Source organism: Miniopterus natalensis, chromosome 1 (genome assembly GCF_054644295.1).
Source record: "Miniopterus natalensis isolate mMinNat1 chromosome 1, mMinNat1.hap1, whole genome shotgun sequence".
Classification (NCBI taxonomy): domain Eukaryota; kingdom Metazoa; phylum Chordata; class Mammalia; order Chiroptera; family Miniopteridae; genus Miniopterus; species Miniopterus natalensis.
In genome coordinates this window covers 143,286,055-143,313,542 of record NC_142081.1, presented here as the reverse complement: position 1 = coordinate 143,313,542, position 27,488 = coordinate 143,286,055, and the positions used below count along the sequence as shown (strand labels likewise).

The 27,488-nt window shown below is 38.8% G+C and overlaps 1 protein-coding gene across 1 annotated transcript in view; it reads right to left on the bottom strand.

Moving 5' to 3' along the window:
- Positions 1 to 1,257: 1,257 nt before the first annotated feature.
- Positions 1,258 to 27,488, bottom strand: part of PPP3CA (protein phosphatase 3 catalytic subunit alpha) — a 285,468-nt gene continuing 259,237 nt past the window's right edge. Inside the window, exons 11-13 of the mRNA XM_016223594.2 lie at positions 15,953 to 16,037; positions 9,022 to 9,119; positions 1,258 to 3,038 (exon numbers count right to left, since the gene is read on the bottom strand). Coding sequence (XP_016079080.1) covers positions 2,842 to 3,038; positions 9,022 to 9,119; positions 15,953 to 16,037 — 380 coding nt within the window. The 3' untranslated portion in view covers positions 1,258 to 2,841. The remainder of the gene's footprint in view (positions 3,039 to 9,021; positions 9,120 to 15,952; positions 16,038 to 27,488) is intronic.

Below are 27,488 nucleotides of genomic sequence, written 5' to 3'. Positions count from 1 at the left end.
GAGATCTGACTCTTATTCTTCGAAAAGCTAGACAAAAAGTCAGCACTGAGATGGAACCCATGAGAGGTCAGCCACCTTGGGGGTGGGTGAAGGAGGGCAGGGGATGGGAGGTTGTTTCTGTGTGTACGTGTGTGTGTACACGTGTGTGTGAGTACAGCCGAACATTCACTGGCATAAACAACTCAGTTCAACAGTTTCTCCCAAGGTGAAGAAGAGAGATCTAATAATCTATGATCTGGCAGTACTGGAAAAATTACTTCATTTCTAGTGATTTCTTTCATAGAATTATTATTGAAAAAATATACAGAATTACTTTCCTAACTACTGACCAGAAAGACCAAGCAATACTCACATCAAATGATTATTTTAATGTCAAATGTTTATTTCTATGCCATAGTTGCCTCAGCACAATTTGTAAAAGAAAGGAATCCAAAAAATGAAATTTTTTTTTGTCAGGATATTTTCTCTGCAGATATAAGAAAGAAAATAAACACCTTGGTACCAGAATTACCATTTCTTTCACATCATTCTAATAAATTGCATCTAAATATTTTCCTTGGATGTCATTTTTTTTAGGACAGAAAAATATCCACAGGGGGGAAAAAACATTTGGATTCATTAAAATAAATTTGAGATAGTGTGTCAGACAATATTATCTAGAACATCTTTGTTTTGGTACACTATATCACTAATTGTCATATTCTTATTATTTAATATAATAGGCATACTTTATTACATAAAACAAAGTGCACTGAAAATGAACAATGTTAGAAACAAACTGAAATTTGGTGTATCTTAAATCTTCCGGTGATTAGATATTAGCTGAAGCAGTATACAAATTTTCTATCAATACAAATGCAACTCTCTTCTGTGATGAAAATGCACTTAGTAGCTTAGTTCTTTTTGCTTTAGCAGATAGGGCATCCAATACAACTGAAACAACCTGATAACAAATTAGATTTTTGTTTTTGTTTTTTCCCAATAAAAAGGAATGCTCTGGTTTCTTAACTGGCTCCCACACTCGAGGGAGCCAGAAGATGGCATTTGCTCTTTAAATATATTTCGCTTGTCCGATTTGAGACACAAATCCACCAAGTTTCTTACAGCGGAAGTAGGCACCACACCTTAGATCACGAGGCCCCCAGAGAAGCCTGTTAAAGAAATTCTGCGATGCACGGTGGTGGGCCCAGCACCTAGAAGACAGCGTGGTGGTTGTGCACAGAAATCCCTTCAGCAGACTCAGTGAAAGGATGAGAGTTCTTTAAGTTCATGCACATTTTATTGAGTAGTAATATAAAATGCTTTTTCTTTTTCATTGTTACAAGTGCATGCTTTGATTGCCAACATTTCAGAAGTCAAATTACAAAGGAAAGGCTTTAGGCTGTAGTGAATTACTTGGGCACTTATACAATTGTTAAAAAATATGAATGGACTTTTGTTGTTGTTTTCAGAATGAACCAGTTGTAACCCGTAACTGATATACAAAGGGAAAAAGTGAAAAAAGTACATAGTTTGTGGCACATGACAGAACAGAACAAAATAACTAAACCGTTATGACATTAACAGTTACCATGCATTTAGAGTTTCACATGTAACTACAAACTTATTTAAATTTCACAAGGTTGCTAAACATGCTAACCATCTATATGTGCACTGACAAGCTTATGTTAAAAACTTTTAAGAATACTCTCCCCCTTTAGATTTTTTTCAAAGCTTTTTTGATTACAAAATTTCAAAGGCATTAAGCATTTTAGAGAATATAAAGTACGCCAGTATACATACATTTCCAGTATATGTCAGACCACTAAGCGCATTACAGTCCCATACAGGCCGATACAGCCATTTTTTTTTTTCTTAAAAAACATGCATAGGCAGATTTTTTTTTTTTTTTTTACAGAATATAGATGCTTTATCACTGTACTTAATATGGTGTCTTGTTCACTATACTTAAAAATGCACCACTCATAAATATTTAATTCAGCAAGCCACAACCAAGACTTGATTTATCAACAAAACCCCTAAATATAAACAGCAAAAAAAAAAAAAAAAAAAAGATAGATGTAATTATTCCAGTTCTTTAAAACTTAAAGAAAAGAAACGAAAAGATATTCATTGCTAAATTAATAAGTGTTATATTGAAAGAAGGGCATTCAAGCACACTAAAGAAACCTGAGGTAAGCATAATCTGTACAAAATTAAACTGTCCTTTTTGGCATTTTAACAAATTTGCAACATTCTTTTTTTTTTTTTTTCTTTTTCTGTGTTTTTTTTTTTTAAGACTGCCTAATTCGTTTTATAGCCATTGTCTGACAAGAGTAGCAAAACATTATCAATAAATAGTCCTTATTTAGTTTGTACATCATTTTGTTAAAAATGTTTGATGTCATCCATTTTTAGTGCTGCAACTGTAAACGTACAATAGAGTAAGAAATTAGACAAAGTTTTCGTGTCCAGTAACATAATGAAAGACCTTGCATTAACCTATCTAGGAGTCCCCAGTGCGGTAGGAAAACAAGTTCATTCTCTAACATTGCCGTATACACTAGCACTAGCTTTCTTTTTAAATTTGCTTTTCCTATAAGCATCTTTAAAAGGTATACCCAAAAGAGGTGTTTAATCACCACCCTCACCAAAATATAGTTTATTATGTATCTCTCCCTCTTTTTTAATGATAGTGTAAACTGAATCCAATTCCTGGCCCCCACAGCAAAGAAGCTACCTTCAGAGGCAAGAACATACAACGGCTGACGTGCAGCAATCCCCACCACGCCCTGCAGCTCAACAAAGAACAAAAAGGAAAGAAAGGAACAAAAAGGAAAGGAAAGAGCGGGCAGGAAGTGGTCACTGGATATTGCTGCTATTACTGCCATTGCTGTCCGTGCCGTTAGTCTCCGAGGCGAGCGCCTTGTTGATGGAGTTGAGGTTGGCGTCGGAGGGCATGGCATCTCTGCGAGGCGGCATCCTCTCGTTAATTCGGTCCAAGCCCTTGGCCTCCTCGAAGCTAGTGATCTTATGTTGTGGTGAGAATCCCTTGATAGCTAAACAGAAAATCATTAAAAAAAGAAACAAAATGGGTTAGCCGGAGGAAGACCAAGGGCGCCGCCGCTGCATCAGGTGGTGTTAGAGGTGTCGCAGGGAGAGAGGGAATCCTTTAGTGGAGAGCAGGTGACGGGTCTGAGCACAGCACAACAGGCTCCTTACCAGACCCGAGGGGAACCGGGGGCGTGAAAACAGCCAATGTCTCTCGCCAACCAAAATGTCCTCTTCGGGTCAGTGAGATGTAAGCATGTCTCTCGTCTCCACGAAAGTTTAGATCAACAAAATCCGAAGCGGACGTGTACAGAGGAAAGCTGCGACCAGGGACAGGCCCCTAGAGCCAGTGCGGCGTCACCCGGCCACATCGTTAGCTGGGTTACTGCGCCAAACGCCCCGACTTAGGCTGGAACACAGCCCTGCTTTCACTACTCCGTTCTGCTACTAAGGGCAAATTCGGGAGAATCGCTGAGGCAGGCACACCTAACATTCTGCTAAAGAGCTCAGGGCAGAAGCTAAAAGGAAATAACAGGAATTAACCTGGGGTTTTGCCATGCCATCTCAGAATCCCAGAAGGACTTCCCTGAGAAACAACTCAATAATGGCACGAAAACAAAAAAAAAAATTAAAAACTCTCGCTCCTCCACTCAACTTTGGGAGTACATGGAGTGGGAGAGACTCAGAAAAATCAAGATCAGATCACTAAGCAGAAAACGTTCTCCGCCCTTCAGCAGCAAATAGGTCAAACTGATGTTCATCTGGTATCCATTCCTGCCTACATCAAAGAAAAACCCTTTCCTGGTAGATCAATGTGGACATAAATGATAGTTCAAGAATAACATGGAGAAAATGCCTTTCACAACTTTTAGCAAAAACAAAAAGAATAGGACTATTTTTTGGCCCTCCTCATGAAAACATGAATTCTCAAAGGTGGAGCACTGATACTTGATTTTTTTTCGGGTAACCCTTAGTGTGCTCCAGAGACAGGTAAGGCATTTGTTCAAGAAGACTTAATGTTGTCCTCAGTGGGCGCACCAACAAGGAAGCTGAAAGTCAAGTACATAAATGGGGACCAATGACATCAGTTTGTGAAGTGAAGTGCAGGCCAGATACTGAAGGGCCAGTCGCCAGTGACAAACTGGGCGGCGTCTCCATGGCCGAATAAGGATAATTTCATGGTACCTTTACCCTTCCCACCCTATTTGGGGAAAAAAGAAGGCGGTTTCAGGCTGAAACTTTGCCAGCCCCTCCTACGCAGATGTGCAGTGCCTCTGATTAGTATGGATGAGATTCTTAAAAGATACACACAGTTGCTTCTGAACTCATTAAGCGATGAGAAATAGCTTGTTCCCCCCTCTGCATTTTAAAGGTTAGCATTATGGTGATTAGTCAACTATGAGAGGAAGAAGATGGGGAAATGGGGAAAGACCAAGGCCCAAAGCAAAGCTTCTTAATTCTTCTCTAATTGAGTAATAAATTGTAGGATAATAGAGCTGTCTAATGAGCACCCACCCTGAAAACAAACTCAATTATTTTGAGGGACAAAACAATTGCACAAAAGTGGTACTCTATTCTTTTTCTAAACCACTATGAATACCATTTCATCAGGATTAATAAATATAAAAAGTTCATCATCATGATAATTTAAGAAGCGATTGTGTTAACTTCAGTGATAAAAGTGGAATCTCTGGGTTTTAAAAGCCAATAAGATGGCAGCATAGAAATTAAAAATCTAGTTAGGACAACGGATATGGTTGGAATGGGGCTCCGTTTCTAGTCCCTTCTGTCTAGCCTGGTATGGAAGAATGTGCTCTGCTGTAGTTGCTGGTCAGACAATGGGTATTAGCAATTTACATTGGTAGTATACTTAACACAACACAGAGTCACAGAAACCACAGAAAACAGCCAAACTATCAACAAGAATGCACACTGCAGATTAGAATTTGCCAAGAGGAATAGAGAATTCCCACATAAATAGCAGTTTATTCACTGCTATTTAGGAAGCAGTTGTATTTTCTCTTACAGTTGCTATCATTTCCCCTGCCGTATCCAAATCATGTACAAATTAAATAATCTAAAGTGGCACTTTTTAAACATCATATCAAAGGACCATACACACACAATTTGGGGAAAAACAAAGTTATCTCGCAAGAGCAAAATACAACTGAAGAATTTTGTTTTAAAGGGGAACTTCAAATTATTCTTTTTACAATTTCCAGAGTACGGTATGCATGATATTAAAAACTATTTTGATAGGCAGTTCTCTCATAACTATATATTCAAAAAGCACTCGATTCAAAAGTAATTGCTAAAGGGTCAACTCTACTGTCCTTGAGCAGTGTCAACACGTCTTGATTTCCCCTGCAGCACCTAGCAGAGTGCCTGGTGCAAAGCAGGCACTCAATAAACATTAATCAATTGAGTGATTACTCGATAGTCGCTGGCTTGTTACCGGCCACCTCCACAGCCACTCTGCTGGTGCTAGCTGTGCTACAAACACCAGTAGGTTAAAATTTAATAAGAGTAGCAGAACTGTTGATCTCATACACAGCTGTCTCATGTTGGAATATTGTTTAGAGATATAAATCAATGGTGAACTACAACAAAGCACTATTCAAATGAACTTTTTTTTTTTTTTCTTGCTAGAAACTTCTGAAGACTAGAATTCATAACGCTACTTTAATTCTCTCCTTTTCAGTGCTGACTGAAAGTGATTTGAGGGAGGGACATGGTTCAGCTCAAAGGAAATCATTTTGGGCGTTATTTGTCAAAACAGCTGCCATAACCCCCACCCCACATCGTCAAGATATATAATCCTTTTGTTTTCTGTGATTATCCTAGGTTCATTGTATACAAAGTCAAACATAGCTTTAAGGGAAAAAAACAAACAAACCATAAAAGGACATTTTCCCCTTTAAAGCAAGAACATTTTGGTTAATACTGAGCCACAACTGTTAGCCCAACACCCACACACTCTGTACAAGCTACAGCAAAAAAATAAAAAATAAAAATAAAAAAATGAATACACCCAGCAGAGCCCTTATCTGTTGCAGGTACAACAGAAAGGGGACTGGCCAATTTACCTTCATCAGCCTCAATAGCCTCAACAGTAGCTGAAGAGAAGAAAGGGGGTGCAAAATGAATGAGAAAAATGAGCAGAGGATTTTTAACTCTAAGAACAAATCAGTGACGATCAAGGGAACTAAGAGAATTCATGTTCCTGTAAGTGCTGGACTCTGGCACAGACAACAGGACAGAAATGCTAAGGAGAAAGAAAAAAAACACAACAAAATAATGTTTAATTTATAAGATGGATACACCTCTCTGAGTGAACTGCTTTGTTTTTTGCTCACTAAATAAATGACAAAATGACCCTTTGGGAAAACACTCAGGAAAGTTTTCTTTTACTTAGATTGAATGGATAAGGGACTAGGTCAATCCAAAAGGTGACTGTGACTTGCACAAATTTCAATAAAACCATGCCTGTGCTTGGTGATTTACAGTTTTAAAATACCAGAAAGAAATGGCAGAATATGAAGCAGTTGCCATAAAGTCAATGGGGTAATTCATGCTATTTAATATTAAATAGCCCAGTTCCCTACTGCAGTGGAAAAGGGGGGTAAGGGGAGTCAATTTAGAGGAAGAATAAAATCAGTGTGTCTTGAGTTGAAAAAGAATGTGATTCTATAAAGACCAATAACCGGTGGGATTACAGTGGTGAGGGAAAAGGGGAAAGGAAGGCAATGTTATAGTTTGGACCTCTTTGGCCAGGCAATCCAATTGAAAATCAGCGTTTCTTATTGGAATATCATTTCTGGGAATGAAATTCTTGAAAAGTTACAATCAAGTGGTAACATGCCAATAGCAGCGATAATTCTGTCAGCATGTTAAAGAAAAGGCAGCCTAAATACTGAAACATCAGCATATTTCAGAGGCAAAACTTTAAAAGCCCATTGCTTTATCAGCAATTTTTATAATAAGTTAGGGTCTATATTCCCTCCGCAAAGGTGTATGAATCTGTTACTAAGGATTGTTGAAATTTCCCTAATTAAGTGCCAAAAGGCAGAACTTCTCTGTTTACTTCCAAAATGTTTCTATTAAAATTCTACCCCTGTACTTTAATATGCATATTTCTTATAATTTAAGGTTTTAAATCTAGGGCAACTGCCAAATGTGCACTATAATTTACTAACGGCGCCTTCTAAATTCCACCACGGAGAGGAACCAATAAAGCTTTCAGAAGGCTCTCCTTTTAGACAACTGAAGGGCATCAGGCAATGGATTCTGAAGTTGCATTAACGTACACGGTTTAAAGTGTACACTGAATTTTCAAACTCTCAAGACTAACGTCCTTATATCCGTTGTGTGTGTGAGTTCAACATAGAATAAAACAAACAATGGATCTAAAATAAAGTTAACAGAAAAAGAAACTGAATAATCTAAAATACCAGCAGAAATCTGGAAACAAAACAAAGAATTATAAGAACTTAAATAACTTAAGTTTAAAAGTAAAGCAAAATATATGAAACCACACCAGCACCAACATATTAGGACCATGTACTGCCCATTATTAAGTGTATACTCCTAAAGCAAATGTGGCCATAGTTTCTGATAATACACTTGCAGTACCTTAAAATGTGCTTATCAAAAACTACGCAGATTTCAGTCAATTAGGTAGTTGCGCATACAAGTGATCCATTTGCGTTAATATTGTAGAGGGCATGTTTACTGTTGTGGGGAAATTATGTGTTTTTTTAAAAAAAGCTATTGAAATATTTTTTAGCTATAAAGGGAGAATTTACTTAAATACTATATATTTTTCCTACCTCCATTTAGAAATTTCCTCTTTTGTGGGAACTCAAAGATACTCATTTTGGAATAACTTCATGTGAAAATAGAGACAATGAGAGTGATGCTGCCGGGATGAGACCATTTAGCAGTACCATATCCATGAAGCCGAACACTGCTGTCCACCCAGAAGGTGTGTCTATATAATGTAACCATGACAACGCCTGAACCTTCTAGATTGAGGGGTAGGGATAGGAAAAAACACACAAAAGGAGATTCAGGGAAAGATACAGGAAAATAAGAGGCTGAGATTGTTTTGAAATGTTACAGTGTACTTTTGTCTTCATTTCTTTCCTGTTAAAGTCTAATTTAACAGCAATATTTCCATAGAGTATTGTTAAAATGGGACTCTCATTAATGATAATATTAGTTAAAATAGATAACAAAAGTAACAAAAGTAAAAGAGTGTATAGTACCATAGTATATAATAGGGTAGCCACTAGCCACATGTGACTATTTAAAGCAAATTAATAAAAATTACATATGATAAAACACTCAGTTTCTCAGTTGTACTAGCTCTGTTTCAAGTGCTCAACAGCCATATGTTGCCAGCGGCTTCTGTACAGATATAGAAACTTCCATCGTCACAAAAAGTTTTATTGGAAAGCACTTGTCCGGAAAGTTACACATTTTAATACAAAATCTCTGGCTTAAAGGAAATGTTTTCATTCTTTTTCAGAAATAAAGTGCGGTTATCCTCAGTCTGTTTGGGGTTGTAATTCAAAAAAAGACATACATGACTCCCAATTTCTACTCAAGTGGGTAATGAAATCATCCTTTTTACGGTTTTCCTACATTTTCCACTGAAATCTAGATTTAGGGGTGTGTGTGTGTGTGTGTGTGTGTGTGTGTGTGTGTGCATTTCATCCACTGAACAGATAACCAGAACATTTAGTAAAAAATGTAATTACAAATTTGATTTTAGCAGCTGACTGAGAGTGGTCCACCTGTTAGGCATGTAGGCACCCTGTGGGGAGGCGGGGTGGGGGGAAGGCTCCGTCCAGCGAAAGGGGGAGCTCTGGCGGGAGACGTGGCTGGCCAAGCGGCTGTGGGGGTGCAGTCCTCGGAGCGGAGGCTAAGGCAGGCGTAGAGGAATAGTGCGGGGCCCAGGCGCAGGGCCAGAGCCAAGGGGCTGCTTACCGCTCTGCAGCGTCTGCTTGCCTCCCGAGAGCACGCCGCTGGGGAGCATGCCGGTGGGCGTCAGGCCTTTCAGCGTCAGCACGCTCTCGCTCTCTTCTCTGCAAAGGGGCAAGGGGGGGGGGCATTAACATCCATTTTCTCTTAAGAACTAGGAAAGACCTCAAAGAAAAATGCTTATAACAACCTGCATTTACATCGACCTTGGCTCTGTGGATTTTTTAACACTTAAAACATAACTAGACTTTTATACACTCACACTGAAGTCATGTTAGGTCAATGACATGACTCCGCTGATTACGCAACTGGGATGGTTCCGTCTCTTCTGAGTATTGAAGATGCAGAAAACAGTTCTGACTTAGTAAAGCAGGCCTCACAGCACAAAGCGTTGGCTGGGCATCCTTGGTGGTACCATGCGCATGTTGAAAAGGAGCTAAGGGGAGTGTGGATGTAAGCTTTTCCAGCCAAGGCTCAGTAAATTGACTTGGGAGAGAAAACCAGAGAGCGTATGGGAAATAAAAAATAAAATCCATCTATGGATCAGGAAGCTAGGAGTTACATTCAGGGGGCTAAGGGATTTGGACATTACACGATAAACACGCAAAATAACAGCAACCAGCCAATAATGCAACTGGAAAAATTTCCCAGCTTTCCTTTTTGGCAGCCTCTTTCCCCACTGCTTTGCTAATATAAAATTGTTTTATTACTCATTATGACAAATGTTTTGCAATCAGTTTTATGTGCATCATTATTTCAATTATGTTTATTAATCACAGCACAGCATTAATCATAATGATTAAATAACCATGAAATAATAACCTCCTATCTTTCCATGTAGCAGACACTGTAATCCTACATAACCAAAAAAGTTTACATTTTTTATATATCTTAGGTTTATAATATGTGCAACTACCTATTTATATTTTTATGATGATCCAAACAGAATTCCTAAACGCCCTCCAAACCTGCCTCTTCCATAATCTTTCTTCATCTCCATCCTTCAGTTAAGCTTGAAGACTTACCCTTTAATTCCCTTTTACCTCCCTCATGCCACATCCAGTCAACCAGCAAATCTGACAGCTCTACCCTCAAAATATTTTCAGTATCTTATTACTTCTCACAATGCTACTCCCTCATCTCTTTTTAAAACAGCTTCACTGAGATATAATTAACATACCATACAATTGGCTCATTTAACATGTGCAATCCATCAATGATATTAGTATATTCATAGTTGTGAAACCATCACCATAGCCAACGTTAGAACATATTCGTCACTCTAAAAAGAAAGCTTTGTCCATTAGAGGCCATTTGCCCTTACTTTCAGCCCCGTATAACCACTGAGATACCTCCTATAGATCTTCTTCCTCTGGATTTCATATACATGTGATCACACAGCATGTGGCCTTTTGTGACTTCTTTAGCTTACCAACACCAACTCTTTCCTAGATTGTCCCAGCAGCCTCTCGGCTAGTCTCCTTGCTCCATTCTTGTCATGCTCTTGTGCCACCTCCCCACCCCCATAACTATTTCCAGTGTAGGTACCAGGCTGAGCCTTTTAATACCTATGCAGATGCTGTCATTAAAAGGTTCGACAAGAGCCTTAAAAAACTTGCCCCCAACCTACACTCTCCCATCCTCACCCACCTTTCAGACTGTATTCCCTACCAGTGTCCCCCTCCCTTAGTGTTCCTCGGATACACCCAGCACCTCCCACCTTAGGGCTCTGCCCTTGCTTTGTGACACTTTTCCCTGACACCTGCATGCCTCCCTCCACCCCTGCCTTCGACTCTGCTCATGCATCGCCTTCCAAGGGAGGACTTCCTTGAGAACGCTTTTAAAAATAACAGGCACCTACTATACTCCCTATCTCTCCTTGCCTATTTTATTTTTATCTGAAACACTAGACAGTTCATTTGTTTCCTTGTTTGTTTTTTTATTGTTGTTGTTTTGCTCCACTGCCCGCTACGACCCCCCTGGCTAGAGAAGCTTCCTGTGAGCAGGGGTTTCTTTCTGCTTTGCTCACTGCTGCATCCACAGTACCTGGACCGGAGCAGCCCCTGGCACACAGCCGGCATTCAAAACACATTTCCTAAAGGAATGAGCCAAAGGAAAATCGAATGGGGAACGGCAGTATTAATCCACATTTTATATTTCTGTATCCTTCACTGCAGGGTTTACTTAAAGTATTAGGTTTGAGATGGTCAATTAATCATTGTTTACTTTCATGCAGTATTTCAACCCTTTCAGGCTCCTGCTGTCAAACCACTAGCGGTTACATAAAAAAGAAATGTTTTGAATGCCAGTAGCTGGATTTGGAAAAATTAAAAGTATCTCTAAAGAAATGAATATACTTTTCCCTTTGCATTCATTTTTAAAATCAGGTTTCCTCACCTCCTTTTCTCTTTCCATTCAACTATTTTTCTCCTCTCCCTATATTCTTATTTTTTTAACTGAAGTAGACTTGACATATAGTATTACTATAGTTTCACATGTACAACACAATGATTCGATATTTACGTATCTTAGGAAAGATAACCACAAGATGTCTAGAAACTCTGTGTTACCATGCAAAGCTGTTACAGTAGTTAGCTATATTCCCTACGCTGTACATTACATTCCCATGACTTATTTATTCTATAGCTGGAAGCTCGTTCCTCTTATTCCTTCACCTATTTCACCCATCCCCGCAGCCCCACATCTCCCTGTGTATTCTGACAGCCACTCCTGCTTCACATAGAAAAATTTTTTTAGTGGTTTCCCCGTATCTCAGTTCCAACCATCTCTGCTGAGTTCTCCCTCAAACGAACATCTCTGCCGTGTCTCCCACTGATAACCAGGCTCCCCTTCCTGAAAGACCCTGTGCCCAGGTTGTACCACTTCTTTCTGGGTTTTCTTCTTCCTCTGGTTGTCTCTTCCTCAGTCCCCTGGCTGACCTTTCCCTCTGTGTCTAGACCTGTGCTTTCCAATGTGGCAGCCCCAGCCGGGGTGGCTCTTACCCACTTGAAACATAACATGAGACGTGCTGTAACTGTAGCATTCACATCAGATTTCAAAGACTTAATACAAAAATAAGAATCTAAAATATCTCTTTAACAAAATTTATATTGACTACATGTTGAAGCAATAAAATGCTGAATATATTAAATAGAATATATCATTACAATGAATTTCATTATTTCTTCCTACTTTTTTTTTAACTGTGGCCTCTAGAAAATTTAGAATCACAGATGTGGCTCACATTACATTTCTATTGGAAAGCACTGGTCTAGAGGATGCTTGTCTTTTCCTCCAGCCTCACTCTCTCCCTTGGCAAACACCTCACTCTGCTGCTTCAGCTTTGTGTTCACTCCCATGTCTGTGTTTCTCACCCTTGCCTCTCCCTGAAGCTCCGGGGCAGAACTTATAACCACCTCTACATGAATATTCCTCCAGCACCCCAGAGGAAAACGTGCCCCATTCAACTGATCATAGTTTTCCGCATAAGCCCATTATATACTGAAACAGAGGGACACTTCCTTCCTTAGGTAACAGCATTGTCATCCTATCAATCACATGGGCTACTACCTCTGTGGAACAGTCTTGGAATATGTCCTCTCCCACATCACCCCTGCATAGGTCAGGGCTCTTGTAGCAAACACTAGAACCTACTCTGGCTAATTTTAACAGTGCAGAGATGTATTAAAAGCTATTAGAGAGCTCACAGATCCAGAGAGCTAGACTGGATTGCTCAGTAGTCAGCTAAAGTACCAGTGCTCATCCACACTGTGGGATCTGCTCTGCGAAATGCTGCCACGTACTGTTTAGAGCGACACCAAGCTCATGCGAATGCTATGTGGTTAGCCCCCAAAATGGTGAGAAAGGAGCTCTTCTACTGCTGGCACCTCAGATCCCACACCTGACAGTGGAATCACCTTCCCCCGCCGGCTGCTTCCTCGGGATGCTCATTTAGAAACGGAAGTCTTATGTGCATCTGTTTGACTGGTTGATCCTAGGCAACATGCCTGCACATTACCTGCAAGGGCTGCTGAAAGAGAGGCTTCTGGTCCCCCCATAATGTGGCAAACCACCAAAATGAAACGGATGTTGGACAGTTATACATAATAAATTTGCACCCACCATCACTTTCATTCATTACACTTGTAATCTGCTAGCTTCCCCGATTCCTTATAGTTGTCCCTTCCTTTGTATCTTTTCTCCTATAGCCTAGTTTGGCTTGGATTATTTCAGTAGCTTCCTAAATGTTCTTCCTGACACCAATAAGTCATCTTGCTATCCAATCTTCACACTGCCTTTAACATATAGTATCTAATCATGGATTAGTGTCCGCCACTGATCCCATGAAACCATTCCATAACGCATTTCCGACACACACAAACTTAAATGCTTTCCCATGGTATTCAGACCATCAAGGATCTGAACGTTTTCCATTTTCAGCCTTAGTTTTTACTAGATTCCTCACTCACCTGCATGTCTACTATCCAGCTCTTTTCAATACTTAGAATTCACTGGCTACATAGCTCACTTTCAAATCAGCCTCTCACTATTGCTGCTCACTAAGTGAGTTTGGACACGTTACTTAGCCTTTCACTTTCAGTTTCCCCATTGGGGTCAGCCTGACCTTAAAGTTTGCTGTGTAGGTTCCTGTCAAGTACGTATCCCCTGGGGCATGGCACCGGGCCCTTAACCAGGGCCTATAAAACGTTGCTCTTAGGACAGTGTGACTGTTCTTGACGATTTCTCTGCCTCCTGGAATGACTTCATCACAGTTCTATCCAGCGGAACCCACCCTGTCCTCAGAGCTCTCCTCCAATGGCCAACCTCCTCATGAGCATTCCTTTCAGGAGCCACAGGGCTCCCGCTGTCCTTCCACAGAAGAGCGTCTCTTCGTGTATTTAGCACGCATTTCACTGTCTTTTATTTATTTATTTTCCACATGTCTGGCATTCCAATTCAGCATCCATTTTGCTTAACTCAGTATATGGTACACATTTAATGCTCAATCTTTACTTACTAAGTTTAACTTACTTTTCTCTGGATATGATCCCCCTGTACTCCACAAATTTACTGAGATGCTTTAATTACAGAAAAGCTGTAAAATATAGTTTGTTTTAATTTCCTATCAATGTCTAATCTTAGTCAAGCCACTGATCATCATTGGGTTCAAATGGACCATTTCTCAGCTGGAAATAACTACATCTTATGTACCAGTAGGCAGGGGACTGGAGGGACTTCCCAATTTTAAGACCTACCTATGATTTATAGCATTGCTCCTAACACCTTCATGTGGTTTGAAGACTAACACAGACAAAAATAATTGTTTATATTAAGAAAGGCTTCTCCTTTTCCCCTAAATGTACTTTCACAAGGAAATTCTGGAACTGTTTTTTTCTTCTCCTTGTAAAGATTTCAGATAGGAAAAGAAACAAAGCATTTATTGGTACATCTGAGACAATAAATAAGCAAGTGTTCACACAGAAGTATCAGCTGAGCTCATGATCTTTCCTTTGGACATAGTCCTTTGGCTCCATAGGACATGTAGCCACACAGGCTTCCTTGCTGGTCCTCAAAACTGCTGACCTTCTTTCTATCTAAGGATGTTTGCCCTTGCTCTTCCCGAGCCCTGAACCCTCTTACCCCGCATCTCCATGAACATCATCCCCGCACCTGCTTAAATGCCGTTACTCAGAAAGCTCTTTGCGGATCACATACAAAAATAAGTGCCTCATCTCGCCACTTGCTGTACCTTTATATTGCTTGCTTTCTTTCTTTCTTCGTGGTACTGAATTGGTGCTTTAAGTTTTATTATATTTATTACTGAATGAATGAATCAGTGAATGAAGCCTAAAACTTTAGTTCAAAAATAAAGCATCAGAGCACAGGCAGCCTCATTCATTAGGCTGGGGGGAGCAACGCTGCTGTATTTTCAGCTTTAACAGGACTGTTCAGGATCTGGCTGCCTACCACAGAGCTTGTGTTGACTCTGATTTGAAGTCTCAGAGAAAGCACAATAACACTTTCAGTCCTCATGGCTCCCTGCTTGTGGCATCAAGTCATTCAGTCACTCTTCAGTGACCCTGCCAGCAGTGGGATAGAAATCGCAAGAGGAGGCATCCAAAGAGCCAGTGTAGCTATTGTATGTGAAGGAGATGAGGTAAAAATTAGGCAAAATCGGGATATGAAATTATACAACATGCACATGGCTATTTGCCAAGATTTTCCTATTTACCTTTTTTAATGTGTAATTGTGAACTGACTATATGCTCCTCACATATAAACATGCCATATTTTAAATTAATTGTTGGAAGAGAAATATAGTTATTTTGTATTCTCTAAGAAATAGGTGACTGAATTTAAGTGAAGAAAAATGTAGTTAATTCTCTTCAAGAAAACACTTGTTTTCTAAACCCAGGCTTACTAATAACATGATTCATGGTCTTTTAAAAAATAACTACTACATGGGAATTGAAACATTAAGTAACTTTTTCTCTCTCAGTGATTTATTAGAATAATATAGACTCACATGAACAAGCTTTATGGCTGATGCTCATTTCCTAGAAATCTAGTAAAACGCACGTAATAAAATCATCTTTTACCACAGAGCCAGAATGAAAACTAAAAAAGGTTATAATAGCTTTCTTCTTTTACTCCATGTTCAGCCTATCGTGAAATAAATGTTCTAAAAGTCCAGCAGCAAATCCAGGAATAAAACGTGAAACAGTCCATTCAGAGGCTTCCTCTACAGAAATAATTTAGTGTATTTCCATTTGATTAAAACGGCGGGAAACTGACAATTCCATGTAACAGAAAAAAAATACATAATTATGGTAAATCAAATATCTTCTAGTAAAATACTTACCAGGTTAAAGTATTAAAATACTTATTAAGTGACATAAGCAAATTCAAGGCAGAAGGAGAGGAAAAGCGACCGCACCTGAGGACCGAGAACACTCTGGCCATTTTGCCTATGGCTCGGATCTTGTTTCTGATCACCTCCTTCCGGGCCGCGGCTGTGGCTCCTGCAGTTAAGAGAGGCGGGAGTCAGTGCCTGCTTATGTGACTGCAATCATTTCACACATTTTCACAAATAATAGACTGTAGGGAGCAAACCAGCGTTTCTCCTCCCCGCCCCAAGAGGATCTATCTGTGAATCAACATAAAGACCTAGGGCCTGAATATTTGCATGTGATTCTTGAGGGGTCCCTGAAATGCAGAAGAGCAACATCTGAGATCTCCAAGGGGAGGCCGGTAGAGCTAAGTCAAAAAGCACAGAGCAGACAGGGCAGGCTCCTACCCTTTTCTTCCAGTTCAGTTCCCTTCTCTTTTGTTTGTACAGAGAGAGCATGCATGGGCAGGAAAAATAAAGTGAGTCACCAGGATCTTCTGCTCATTTCTTGGCTGCATGCTGGGAAGACTACATTAGGAAACTGCTTTATCGAACGTTCTCCCTCAAAGTGATCAAACTAGGGAGTCTCAGCTCGTTATGCTCCCTGGAACATCATCTGTATTGCTTAACAGCCATAAAAGTAGCACCTGATATTTTTTCATCTGGTTGGTTCACAAGTTCCAGAGGAAAACGTGGAAAACTATTGAGTTGGGTTTCGTGAGAGATGGTGGCTCATGGTTTGTATTTGTGTACTTATGTAAATAAGTTATACATAGGTCTGGCTGAGTAGGTTTTATCACTTATTATTACATTTTCTAAATAAATAAATCTACATAGGTTATAGTTGCTATAAACATTCTCTTTTTTGTCACTGCTTTTAAAATAATACTGTATGATCTTCAGTGAATCCATTTTACTTTTTTGTTAAATTCGAAGGCATGTTTGGAAAAGTGCAAGTCACAGAAACACACCTCTCTCCTTAAGATTTTTATAATCCAAGGTAAAAGGAATAAGACATCCTTTTAATACATTATATGGACTTTGTAGGAAGTGTTAACACAAACCACTAATAGAAAGGCAACAATATATTCTTTTTAGATAATATCAGAAATGTTCCTAACTCTGATGAACAGTTTAAATCACATAATTTGTTCCAAGGCAGCAGTGTATAGTTGGTAATTGGTATAAGTTTTGGTCTTTTAAACTGTGATAAAAACAAGCTTTCTGACCTTTTTGGAAGGAAAGATTTCTGCTGTTTCCCTTAGAGGGCTTTCAAGAACGCGGAGTATTTTGCATTGTTTGTAAGGGTCAAATAATTAATCCGCACCCTAACATTTCTATAAGAAACAAGACTCATACTAACACTCTCATACAATTTTGAAATAGTTGGAGGAAAGGCCTCTGCCTTTCTCCTTTCTCACCCCAAGAAAGTGAAAATATAATGGGTGACTTTTTCCTCCTGAGTGGCTTAATTTGTCAAAGGCGTTTCTAATGCAGACTCATTTCACATGCCATGGGTGCCCCCAGGTGTGTGCCAGTGAGCCGCCTTCCTCTCATCTTCCCTCTGACCTGAAAGCCCTCAAACAGCCCGTATCTTTAAATATATCTTTATTGATTTCAGATAGAGGAAGGGAGAGGGAGAGAGAGAGAAACATCAATGATGAGAGAGTCATTGATGGGCTGCCTCCTGCACGCCCCCGACTGGGGATCGAGCCCGCAACCTGGGCATGTGCTCTGACTGGGAATTGAACTGTGATCTCCTGGATCCTAGGTTGATGCTCAACTGCTGAGCCACGCAGGTCAGGCAAACAGCCCATATTTTTGCTCGTTTCTTTCTCTCTTGTCGCAATCACGACATGGCAGTTATCTTCCAACATAGCTGATTGGCAGGACTTACTATTTCTGCCAGCTATTCTGCCTGCAAATGAGAATAATTTTATATCCATGTGGGAGAAAGCCACACTCCAATCCAGTCCGTCTGATGATCAAGGGGAACCATGGATTCTCATTCACCACTGGCCCCTAGAATTATATTCTATTGGCCCGAACATTGGAAGGGAAAATGGGGTGGGTGTAGGATTTCCTGCCTCCAACTTTATTCTGAGTTTTTAGAAATTTTTATCACCTATGTTTTGTAATTAAGATTCTTTATACAATAAGTTCTGTCCTGGAAACCACCTAAAAGTTTGAAGTTTCTGTGCTTGGATTTTAGATAATTCATGATCAAGAAACTACTAAAGCACATTTGCTAAGAAAAAAAAAAATCTGGGATGGAAATTAGTCTCTTTAAGGGAGTTTTCCTATATATATATTTTCAGTTATTCAGTTAAATGCTGCTTTCAGCCTAACATGGTGCTATTACTACCCTATATTTAATCTTATACAGTCTTACTGGCTCAGTCCACTCAGATGTCATGATGTGCTAAGTGAGGGAAAAGAGTCTGACCCTCTTCAGCAAGCAGCATAGCCAGATAGTAAAAGCTATCCAACAGACACAAACAATGGAAAGTATGGGAAAGCTCCAAAAATTGTGACTATATTTAGAAGCACAACAAGAAAAGCAGCAAGGAGTAGTTAAGTGTCTAGAAATAAGCTATATATATTTAAGAGAAACGAGAAGGGGAAAATATAAAATAAAATATATAAAATATGTCAGAAGGAGAATCTCCCAGAAAATTTTCAATAAAGGACTTGTAAAAGCCATAACCAGAGAAAAGAAAAGCAAGACACTAAGTTGGAATGGAAATAAATTATGTAGAGCTGCTCTTCTGAGCTCAATATCAGCAGATGCTCAGAAAACGCTCAAAGAAATATTAAATTTTAAATGTAAAATGAACATTCTGACAGACTCAGTTTATCATTCTTTATTTTTTCCAAATCAAATGACTTTACTGGAGAGCACACAACAGATATTCTGCGTTAAGTATTCACAGTTGTGCTCCCAACAGCGGTGAATCTGGCACACTGTAGCACTGTTTATGAAAAAATGCTATTTCTTTTAGATTTCTCAGTAGCCCAGGTAAGAGGTTTTACAACCCCTTTTATAAAATTAGAATTTATTTACTCAAAAGTCAAATAACCTAATCATAAACAGTAAGAAAAGACATTAAAAACTAATGTCTCAACCTTCAATATTTTCCAAATAAACAAGATCAGAGTTAAACTAATACCATACATTTATAACCTCACAAACACTTAAAATAGTGAAATAAAACATCTGAATTCATATGTAATTGAACTTAAAGGAGCCGAACAACAGCAGGATAGATTTGAGTTCAGATACAAAGGTCCTTGTATATTTAGTATTGCTATTCTTGGTTTTGGTTACTTTCCAGAGTTCGTTAAAACTCTTTTTAGAATACCTATGCTCCATTGCAAATCCTTACAGTCTATAATTCAATAGAAAGATCATAGCAAAATGCATGTTTTTTAGAATTTTACTAGCTGCAACATAAAATACAATATCATTTCAACACTCTTAGTACTTGCTCAGTTTAAGTTTTGAAAACATATGGCAGAAGCTCAAATAAAAATTCAGTATATTAAATAATGAAGACACATAAAACATCTTTACTATTTTATCAATAAGAATATATTTATTTTAACTTAAAATTCCAAAACTGAAAGGTAGCATTTTATATGTTTAAAAAAATTAATAATTTTTTTAAATCCTCACCTGATTTGTTTATTGATTTTTAGAGAGAGAGAGAGAGAGAGAGAGAGAGAGAGAGAGAAATATCAATGTGAGAGAGAAACGATCGCCTCCCTTATATGCCATGAACAGGGATTGAACCCACAACCTAGATATGTGCCCTGACTGGGAATCAAACCCGCAACCTTTCTGGTGTACGGGACAACGATCCAGCCAACTGAGCCACCCAGCCGGGACAAAAAAATTAATAATTTTAAGTAAAATTTCATTTTGTGCTTCCATTAAAATAATTATCCCTTCCTTTTTGGGCCTCTGCCACTCTTTTCAGTTCCAATATTCTTTCATGCCTGTTTCTAGAATCTAGGCAACCCTGCATGCTCAGTTTTCCTCAGAAGGGGAGAGGCTAATGTACGGACAAGGGAATCTTTAAAGATTTGCTTTTAACATGCGTCCTTCTGGAACTTCACTTAGCCCTTGCTGACTTCTCATGAAGTTGTTGAGGTTTCTATGTCAAGCAGCCTGCTGAGCGAGGGCTCCATCCCCCCAGGGGGACTCCAGCGTCTGAAGGGACCTGGAAAACTGTAGCTGCCCCACAGCAATGAGGGGCCGCGTGAGGGGTGAAGGGAGATTCTTTGCACATGGGCGTCTGCTGCGCATTACAGGTGCTGGCTCTGTCTTCCAGCTCGGTTCCCACCCCTGAGCTGCTGCTACAAATTCCCCAGTTTTGACTGAATTCAGGGCGTGTGGAAAGTGCTATATAGAATACAATTTACTGCCCGAATCATTCATTCAAGTGTTCATATGAATCCTAGCCTATGTAGCCTGCCATGGGCCAACTGCCACATGAATAAGCATGGTCACTGTTTTAGGAGAGCCTGTGAACGATGACCATGGACTGGGACAAACAGAGAAAGCAGCAGTGGGTGAGAGGACACTGAGAGAACCTCTCCTTAGCCCCATGCTCAGGAACTTCGTGTTGGTACCTGAAATCAGCTGTAGGGAAGACAATCTGTACCATGGAGATCAGCAAATGCCACAAACCAGGGCCATTTCCCTGGTAAACGGGCTGTTAAACATTTATCAGCACACCACTGGAAGGAAGGGCTGACTGCCGGGCAGGAGAAAAATGTTCACTGAAGGAATGACAGCTGAAGGATCTTGAAGAGTCAGAGCGGAGAGAATGGATCTTCCCCACAGAAGGGGGCAGATTCTCAGACACCCAGGCTGAGATGACCCATGTTATGTTCAGATGACGGTAAGGAGTCTGGTGTGAGTGGAGTTTGGGTACCCTGGGGTGAGCTAGGGTGAGAAGGGAAGCAGGAGGTGCCTGGGGCTGGAATGTAAAGTTTAGACCTTAGCATGCACATAACAGAGATAAACAGAACTTACTTCATTACTTGCCCCCCAAAAAGAAAGAAAAAGTTAAAATGATAGGTAGAGAGATATGCGACAAAGCAAATATAGTCAAATATTGATTGTAAAAAGTAAGTGATGGGTATAGACTTTTAAATTCTTTCAACATTCCTATATGTTTGAAACATTTTGTAATAAAATATCAAAAAATAAAACTATACTTGGAAGAACTTCATTTTGAGGGAAAAGAGAGAGAGCAGTTTTGGGAAGAGTGGTCTCTTCATCCCTCCCATTCTTGCGTTATGTGGGGGATGCATGAGCTTCCTGAAGGTAGCAACACAGGAAAGTTCTCCGGGGCAGCCACGCTCACCCCAGACCTCCTGCAACCAGCCCCAGAGAAAAGTGCACCGATCAGATGTCGCTTTATAATCTCAACCCAACAGATTCTAATTGGCTCCAATATCTTTTTACAATGAGAAGAACTGAAGAAGACCAGCTATACACAAATTTCAGACTCAAATATATTATTAGAGGCCTGGCTGGGCGTGGCTCAGCAGTTGAGCATTGACCTAGGATCCAGGGGATCGGGGTTTGATTCCTGGTCAGGGCACATGCCCGGGTTGTGGGCTCGATCCCCAGTCAGGGGTGTGTAGGAGGCAGGCGATCAATGACTCTCTTATCATTGATGTTTCTATGTCTCTCTCTCCTTCTCCTTTCCTCTCTGTGAAATCAATAAAGATATATTTTTAAAAAATAAATAAAAATAAAAAATTTAAAAAATATATTAGAATGTAAAAAAAGTTGCTTTAAAAATTTGTTACTGTTATTGTTTTTGAGCTGTTTTCTCTTTAATGGAAAAAGCAGAAGTTCCCCTTCATTCTTACATTGGCCTCAAATGTATTTTTTTTTAAAATATGTCTTTATTGATTTCAGACAGAGGAAAGAAGAGGGAGAGAGAGACAGAGAAAAATATCAATGATGAGAGAGTCATTGATCGAACCCGCAACCTGGGCATGTGCCCTGACTGGGAATCAAACCCCGATCGCCTGGATCCTAAGTTGATGCTCAACAGCTGAGCCACGCCCGACCAGGCTGGCCTCAAATGTCTTAGTCTTCTTCCCTTAAAGGCCTCAGCTAACACAAGTGTATCCGTACCATATGTTTTAAAACAAAACATATTTTTAAAATAAAACATGTTATAAGAAGCGTGCATATACACTAACATTTCACACTTTTTCAGAGGGAAGATATATTTTTAAAAGCTGGTAGGTTTCAAATTTCTTTCAACTTTTATTTCAAATTCTAATAAAATATTACATAAAACTCACCACTTTTCCACATTTGTTAAAAGTTAACAAAGTTTACCTCTTTAGGAAACCTATTTGACTTGAAAGTAAAATTTTATCATGGTTTATTATTATTAAGCAGAGTCTAGATGTGCCTCAAAATTTTATTTTTTGTGAAATAGAGCAATTACTGAATCTGAATAAAGGCTATTGATGAAACAACGCCTAAGGTATTGAGATAAGAAATATTTTTTGTTGTGTTTTATTAAAGTTAAAAACTGGTTTGGTTCGATCCAAAATCAGCACCTTTGAAATACAAGATAGAGTGCAAAGGCATATGACTTCAGGTGCTCTAAAAGTCTTGGGTGATGAAATTACGAGTATATACACTGTCTTATTTGGGAGAACACACGTTCCAAATTGGCCTCTATAAAAAAACGACAGGACCAAGCCCTGTGCTATGTAATCCCTAAACCTTATCTGTTTTGTCTTCTCTTTCAGTGACCTAGTTTAACAATAACAAATATTGAGGCTCTATATCCCAGCAACGCAATGCTATCCAAAAGTAACTCAGACATCCATCCAGTTTTGTGAGTGAGGCAAGACCTTCACTGCATTTTCCTTGACCACCAGGCACTTGAGTCCTGGATTCAGGGGCAGCACTGGAAGCACTGAGGAACCGTTCATGCTGATGGAATGGCTTTAAAAGCAGCCTTTACATTTTTTATGCATGCATCCACAAAAGAATATCCTCCAAAAAACACGACTGCCTCCTCCAAGCTTAAATAGTTGTAAAAAATATAATATTATAAACACTCATTTTAAAATGAAATGACTATTATACCTTTATACCTTTGGTTTTTTTTTTTTTTACCAATGGCATTTAAATATCATGGCATTTTCAATCCCACCATCATCCATTTAAAGAAAAAATCCATGAACAAGACATTCATTAATATTTAGAAATCTTGCATTAGTCTGTTTTTTCTCTGAAACTGTATTTCCATTTCAATTTCCCTGATTTTTATGCCAGTGAATGATATATTTCTACTTCAAAATATTTTTATCACCATATTGTACTTTGCTGTAAAAATCTGTTTAGAAATTTGAATTAAATGTGTTTTTAAAAATTTCCTGAGGAAATAAGGCCCTAAGTGTTCAAAAATTCCTTTATAATCAGTATCAGAAGTATATAATTGAGCTGAATGGCACAAATATATGGTAAGTGCTAAAATGTTTAAAAAGCGTAGAAATAAAATTTTATTGGAATGCATCCCTTAATAATAGGGGGGTTACACTGCCTTGATTAAGGAGATTTCCTAGACCCAGAGTTTTCTAACGTCTTTCTGTTCTGTACTCCAGTGCTAAGCATCTCAAAGCCATGTTCATAGTGATTATGTCTAGGGAGACCTGTGCCTTTATTAGAACGGGAGAAAGGCAATTGAGAAAGAGGCGCTGGGAAAGGAGAAGTTGCAATAAGGCCTGTAACCTCCAGCTCAGGTGAGTTCCCACGATCACTTTTAGGAAAGAGGAAACATGCAAGCGGAGAATGTAAAAGTGAATTCCCTTAAAACTCCTCTTGAAATGTGTCTGAGTAACCCCGGTAGTGCAAATATTCTGTCATGAAGGTTGCTGCTCTATCAAGAATTAGATTACTCAGTTTCCAGAGATGATAGTTGTTGGGAGGTCTCCTTGACGAGCCATAACCTGGGAAACGAGCACTGCTCATCCACTTAGGGTCAGCGCTGGTTAAAATCTGGTCCAAAGAGATGTTAGGTGTTGCCCCTCACAGAACAGCCGTTAGGTATGCTTACGGAGGCTCCTCTATGAGGCAGAGGAAAACACCTCCAGCATAACAAAATTTTAAATTCCCTGTAAAAATTAATCTTTTTGAATATTGCAACTTAAAATGTTTGGAATAGCTTTCTAATTTGGATTCTAACTCTACTACATTACACATCCATAAGTGATAAAATTGGGACATAATGGCTACTTACTCCAAATCACTGCAAACCTCACACTATTCTGAATTTCTTCCATATGTTTTTTAGCTCAACTAAACTCTCAACATGCAATAAAACCTGCAGTGGTGTGATATTTGGCATAATGCTATTCTGTCTTATATCCCATTTTGAAAGCTACATAAGATCCTTCAAAAATATATATATTTTTGGAGAATGCATATTCCAAATTGGCCCCTATAAAACTACAGGGCCAAACTGTGTGCTATATAACCCCTAAACCTTATCTTTTTTTTTAGTCTTTTCTTTCCCTGATCTAATAGATATATTTTAAGTCTCTCCTGTGCAATGGATTTTAAGGAAGGCTAGTATAACCTAGACTATGTGTTTTCCCCACTTCTCCTGTCAAAAAATACAGTGGAATTCTTTGGATTGGAAGTCTCAAAAGTATACCGACTACTCCTAAGTATTAAGTAACTGTTATTATTTGATTATCTTTTCTCTTAGTTAAAAGTTACTTTTGTTTGCAAGCTCTAATTGATTCCATTGACTTTTGTTCTTCGAGACACTGTTCCATCTGTTCAATGACTTCTCCGTAGAGGCGCAGAAATTGGCTATAAGCATAATTGTAACTTGGGTGGAAAGTAAGACTTTAAAGTAAATAGGAAGTTTCTGTTGATATTTCAAGAAACTATCACATAGCCTATGCCTTACAAAGGACATTTCAATTTATTATATTTACCCAAGAAGAAATAAATAGCATGTCAAATCCTGCTCTAATGGGCCTCTTTTCATGATAGAAACACATCAGTTTTATCAATTGACAACAGAAAAGCAAAGTGGAATGACACAACAAATGTCAAGTGAGTAATGTAGATTACTTTGTCTAAATGAGAAACAATTGTAATACCTGAATGTTTAATCTACCAAGAATTATTCTGGATATAGATAAGACTATAACAGCTAAAGTGGTATTTATTAAGGACCTAACTGTGCACGCATGCTAAGTTCTAGAAAAATGCATTCAGACTAGAACTTAATTCTGGACCCATATTTGTAAATTGACCAAATACTAGAATATTTAAATTTATCTCTGAAAATATAAAAATTGAGGGGGAAAATGGACAAATACAGAATATTGTTTGACTGTCCCATGTATTATACCCTAGATAGAAAGTTAACTGAGTACCATTTAATAGCACAATAAAGAAGCAGACTTAATGAATTAATGCAGCTCCTGCTTCTGAGAGCAGAAGATGGCTGAGGCACTGGCATATATTGAGTTTATCTGAAACAAAGTCACTCAAAGGTCTTCTGATGCTAGTCAGGACCTAGGCTGTGTGCTTTGTCAGTTTATGGGAAAAGCAGTGAGGTTTTGTCCAAGGAGGAAAAACAGAGAAACAAGCATTGGGTTCTGGACAATGAGGAGTGCACAGGCATGCACAGGAGCTTAAAGAGGCAGAACGGGGCCCCAGGTCGCGGGACTTCAACATCACTTAGGATGACTCTTAGCAACAGAAAGGGTAAGTTGTTTGCCTAACGTCACCTGCTGGAAAACGGTGATCAGGGCCAGGATTCATTACAGTGGTAGGCAGACTTCACAGGTGAGCGGAAGAATGAAGTAAGTAACGTGTTCATTCATTCTCAACACCGACAAACACACATGCCAGGTACTGTGCTACCTGCTAAGGCACTTAGCATAGCACACACCTTTGGTACATGATAAGTTCTCAAAATTGTTTGCTATTACTATTAACAGGAGAACACTGTGCAGAAAAGAATATCCCATTCTTCTAGCAGTTACATTTCTTACTGTAAGTTAAAAGATTGATTGTGTGGTCTTAATTACTATCAGGCTGCCTAAGATGGGGCCTCATTTGTATTTTGTGTCAACCAGGCCACACGCTGAACCCCCGATGCTGGCAAATTCACTAGGGGAGAATGCTAGTAGCCAGAATGATGCTGGTTTTGCTCCGAGAAAAAAAATGGACCACAAAGGATGGGCTGACCAAACAGAATCAAGATTTCCATAGAGTTCTGAGAAAAACTGGAGAAATGTTGTATAGCTTCTCATGAACTAAGAGCAATGACAAAAGAATAAAACATTTTTAAAAGAAAGAAAATAGACTACGTCATAAAAAGTATTTTAAAATTTAGATTTTTCTGAGCATTTATTAAACTTTTTCATATAATGTTCAAACCTGCCATCAGAAATCAAACAATTCCTCTAAAGATGATGCTTTACTAACTTTGGACTCATCACAATAAATCTGTCTAAAGTCCGATTGTTAATTATTCTCATATAAGTACAACCTTCAGGTTGAGAACCTGGACCTATAAAGTGCTTTAGTATAAAAGGAATGATGAAAACTCTGCCAAAAACACAACAAAAATATATTTTCTTTTCTTATGGCATCAATTTGCAGTCAGCTGACCTCAGCTACTACAGTTCCCGTGCTGAGGAACACCTCTGCCACAATAACCTCAATCTTGTTGGTGAGAAGTAATGTGTCTCTAAGATATACAGATATACATAGCCACAAAATCTTTGCCTTGGTTAAAGATAAAAAGCTCTCTACTTCAATGCCTTTCAGATAAAAAATAAGGTTCACAGAGTGCATGCTTATTACCTTTCTTATTACATAAGATTTCCTTCTCAAATAAATTTTGTAAATACACTTGATTGAAGTGTATGCTGAGATATGCAATAGCTAATAGTTAGTGTAAGTTGGCCAATGTCACCATTAGTTGAAGGAAGGCTCAACTGCTACAAATAATGATTTTTAAAGCTGTGTAAAAATACTGTATATGTGCATAAGACATTTGTTTCAGGAAATACAGCATACCTCTGAAGTACTTTCTAGAGTATTATTTTACGGTGAGCGTAAAGTTCTAGCTAATGGTGAATGTTAGACCATTATCCCACCAATTAGCTATAACAGGCTGGTTTTTAACTTTTAGTTTGTTCTTCAAAGTCTGCACTTCCACTTAATGTGAAAATTATGCCGGGTAATAAAGAAACACATTTGTGCAAAATCATGGTAGCACAATATGAAGAGAAAGAAGTACTTTTAATGTTTGTGCTACTGTATTATTTTAATTAGCAACTTAAAAGGATTTTAACATTGTAATCAGATATGATAAGCCAGAACTGATCGTACTGATTACAATAGGATGGCCAACATGAGGCACCTTTCTGCTTGTCCAGGTCTCAAAACATCGATGGCCATAAATATGATGGGAATGTACCCTGCTGCCTAGCAAATAAGCATGCATTCTTAAGACATGTTGGAAAAAAAAGCAGCTGCCTACACTATCGAGAGTGCAGAGTA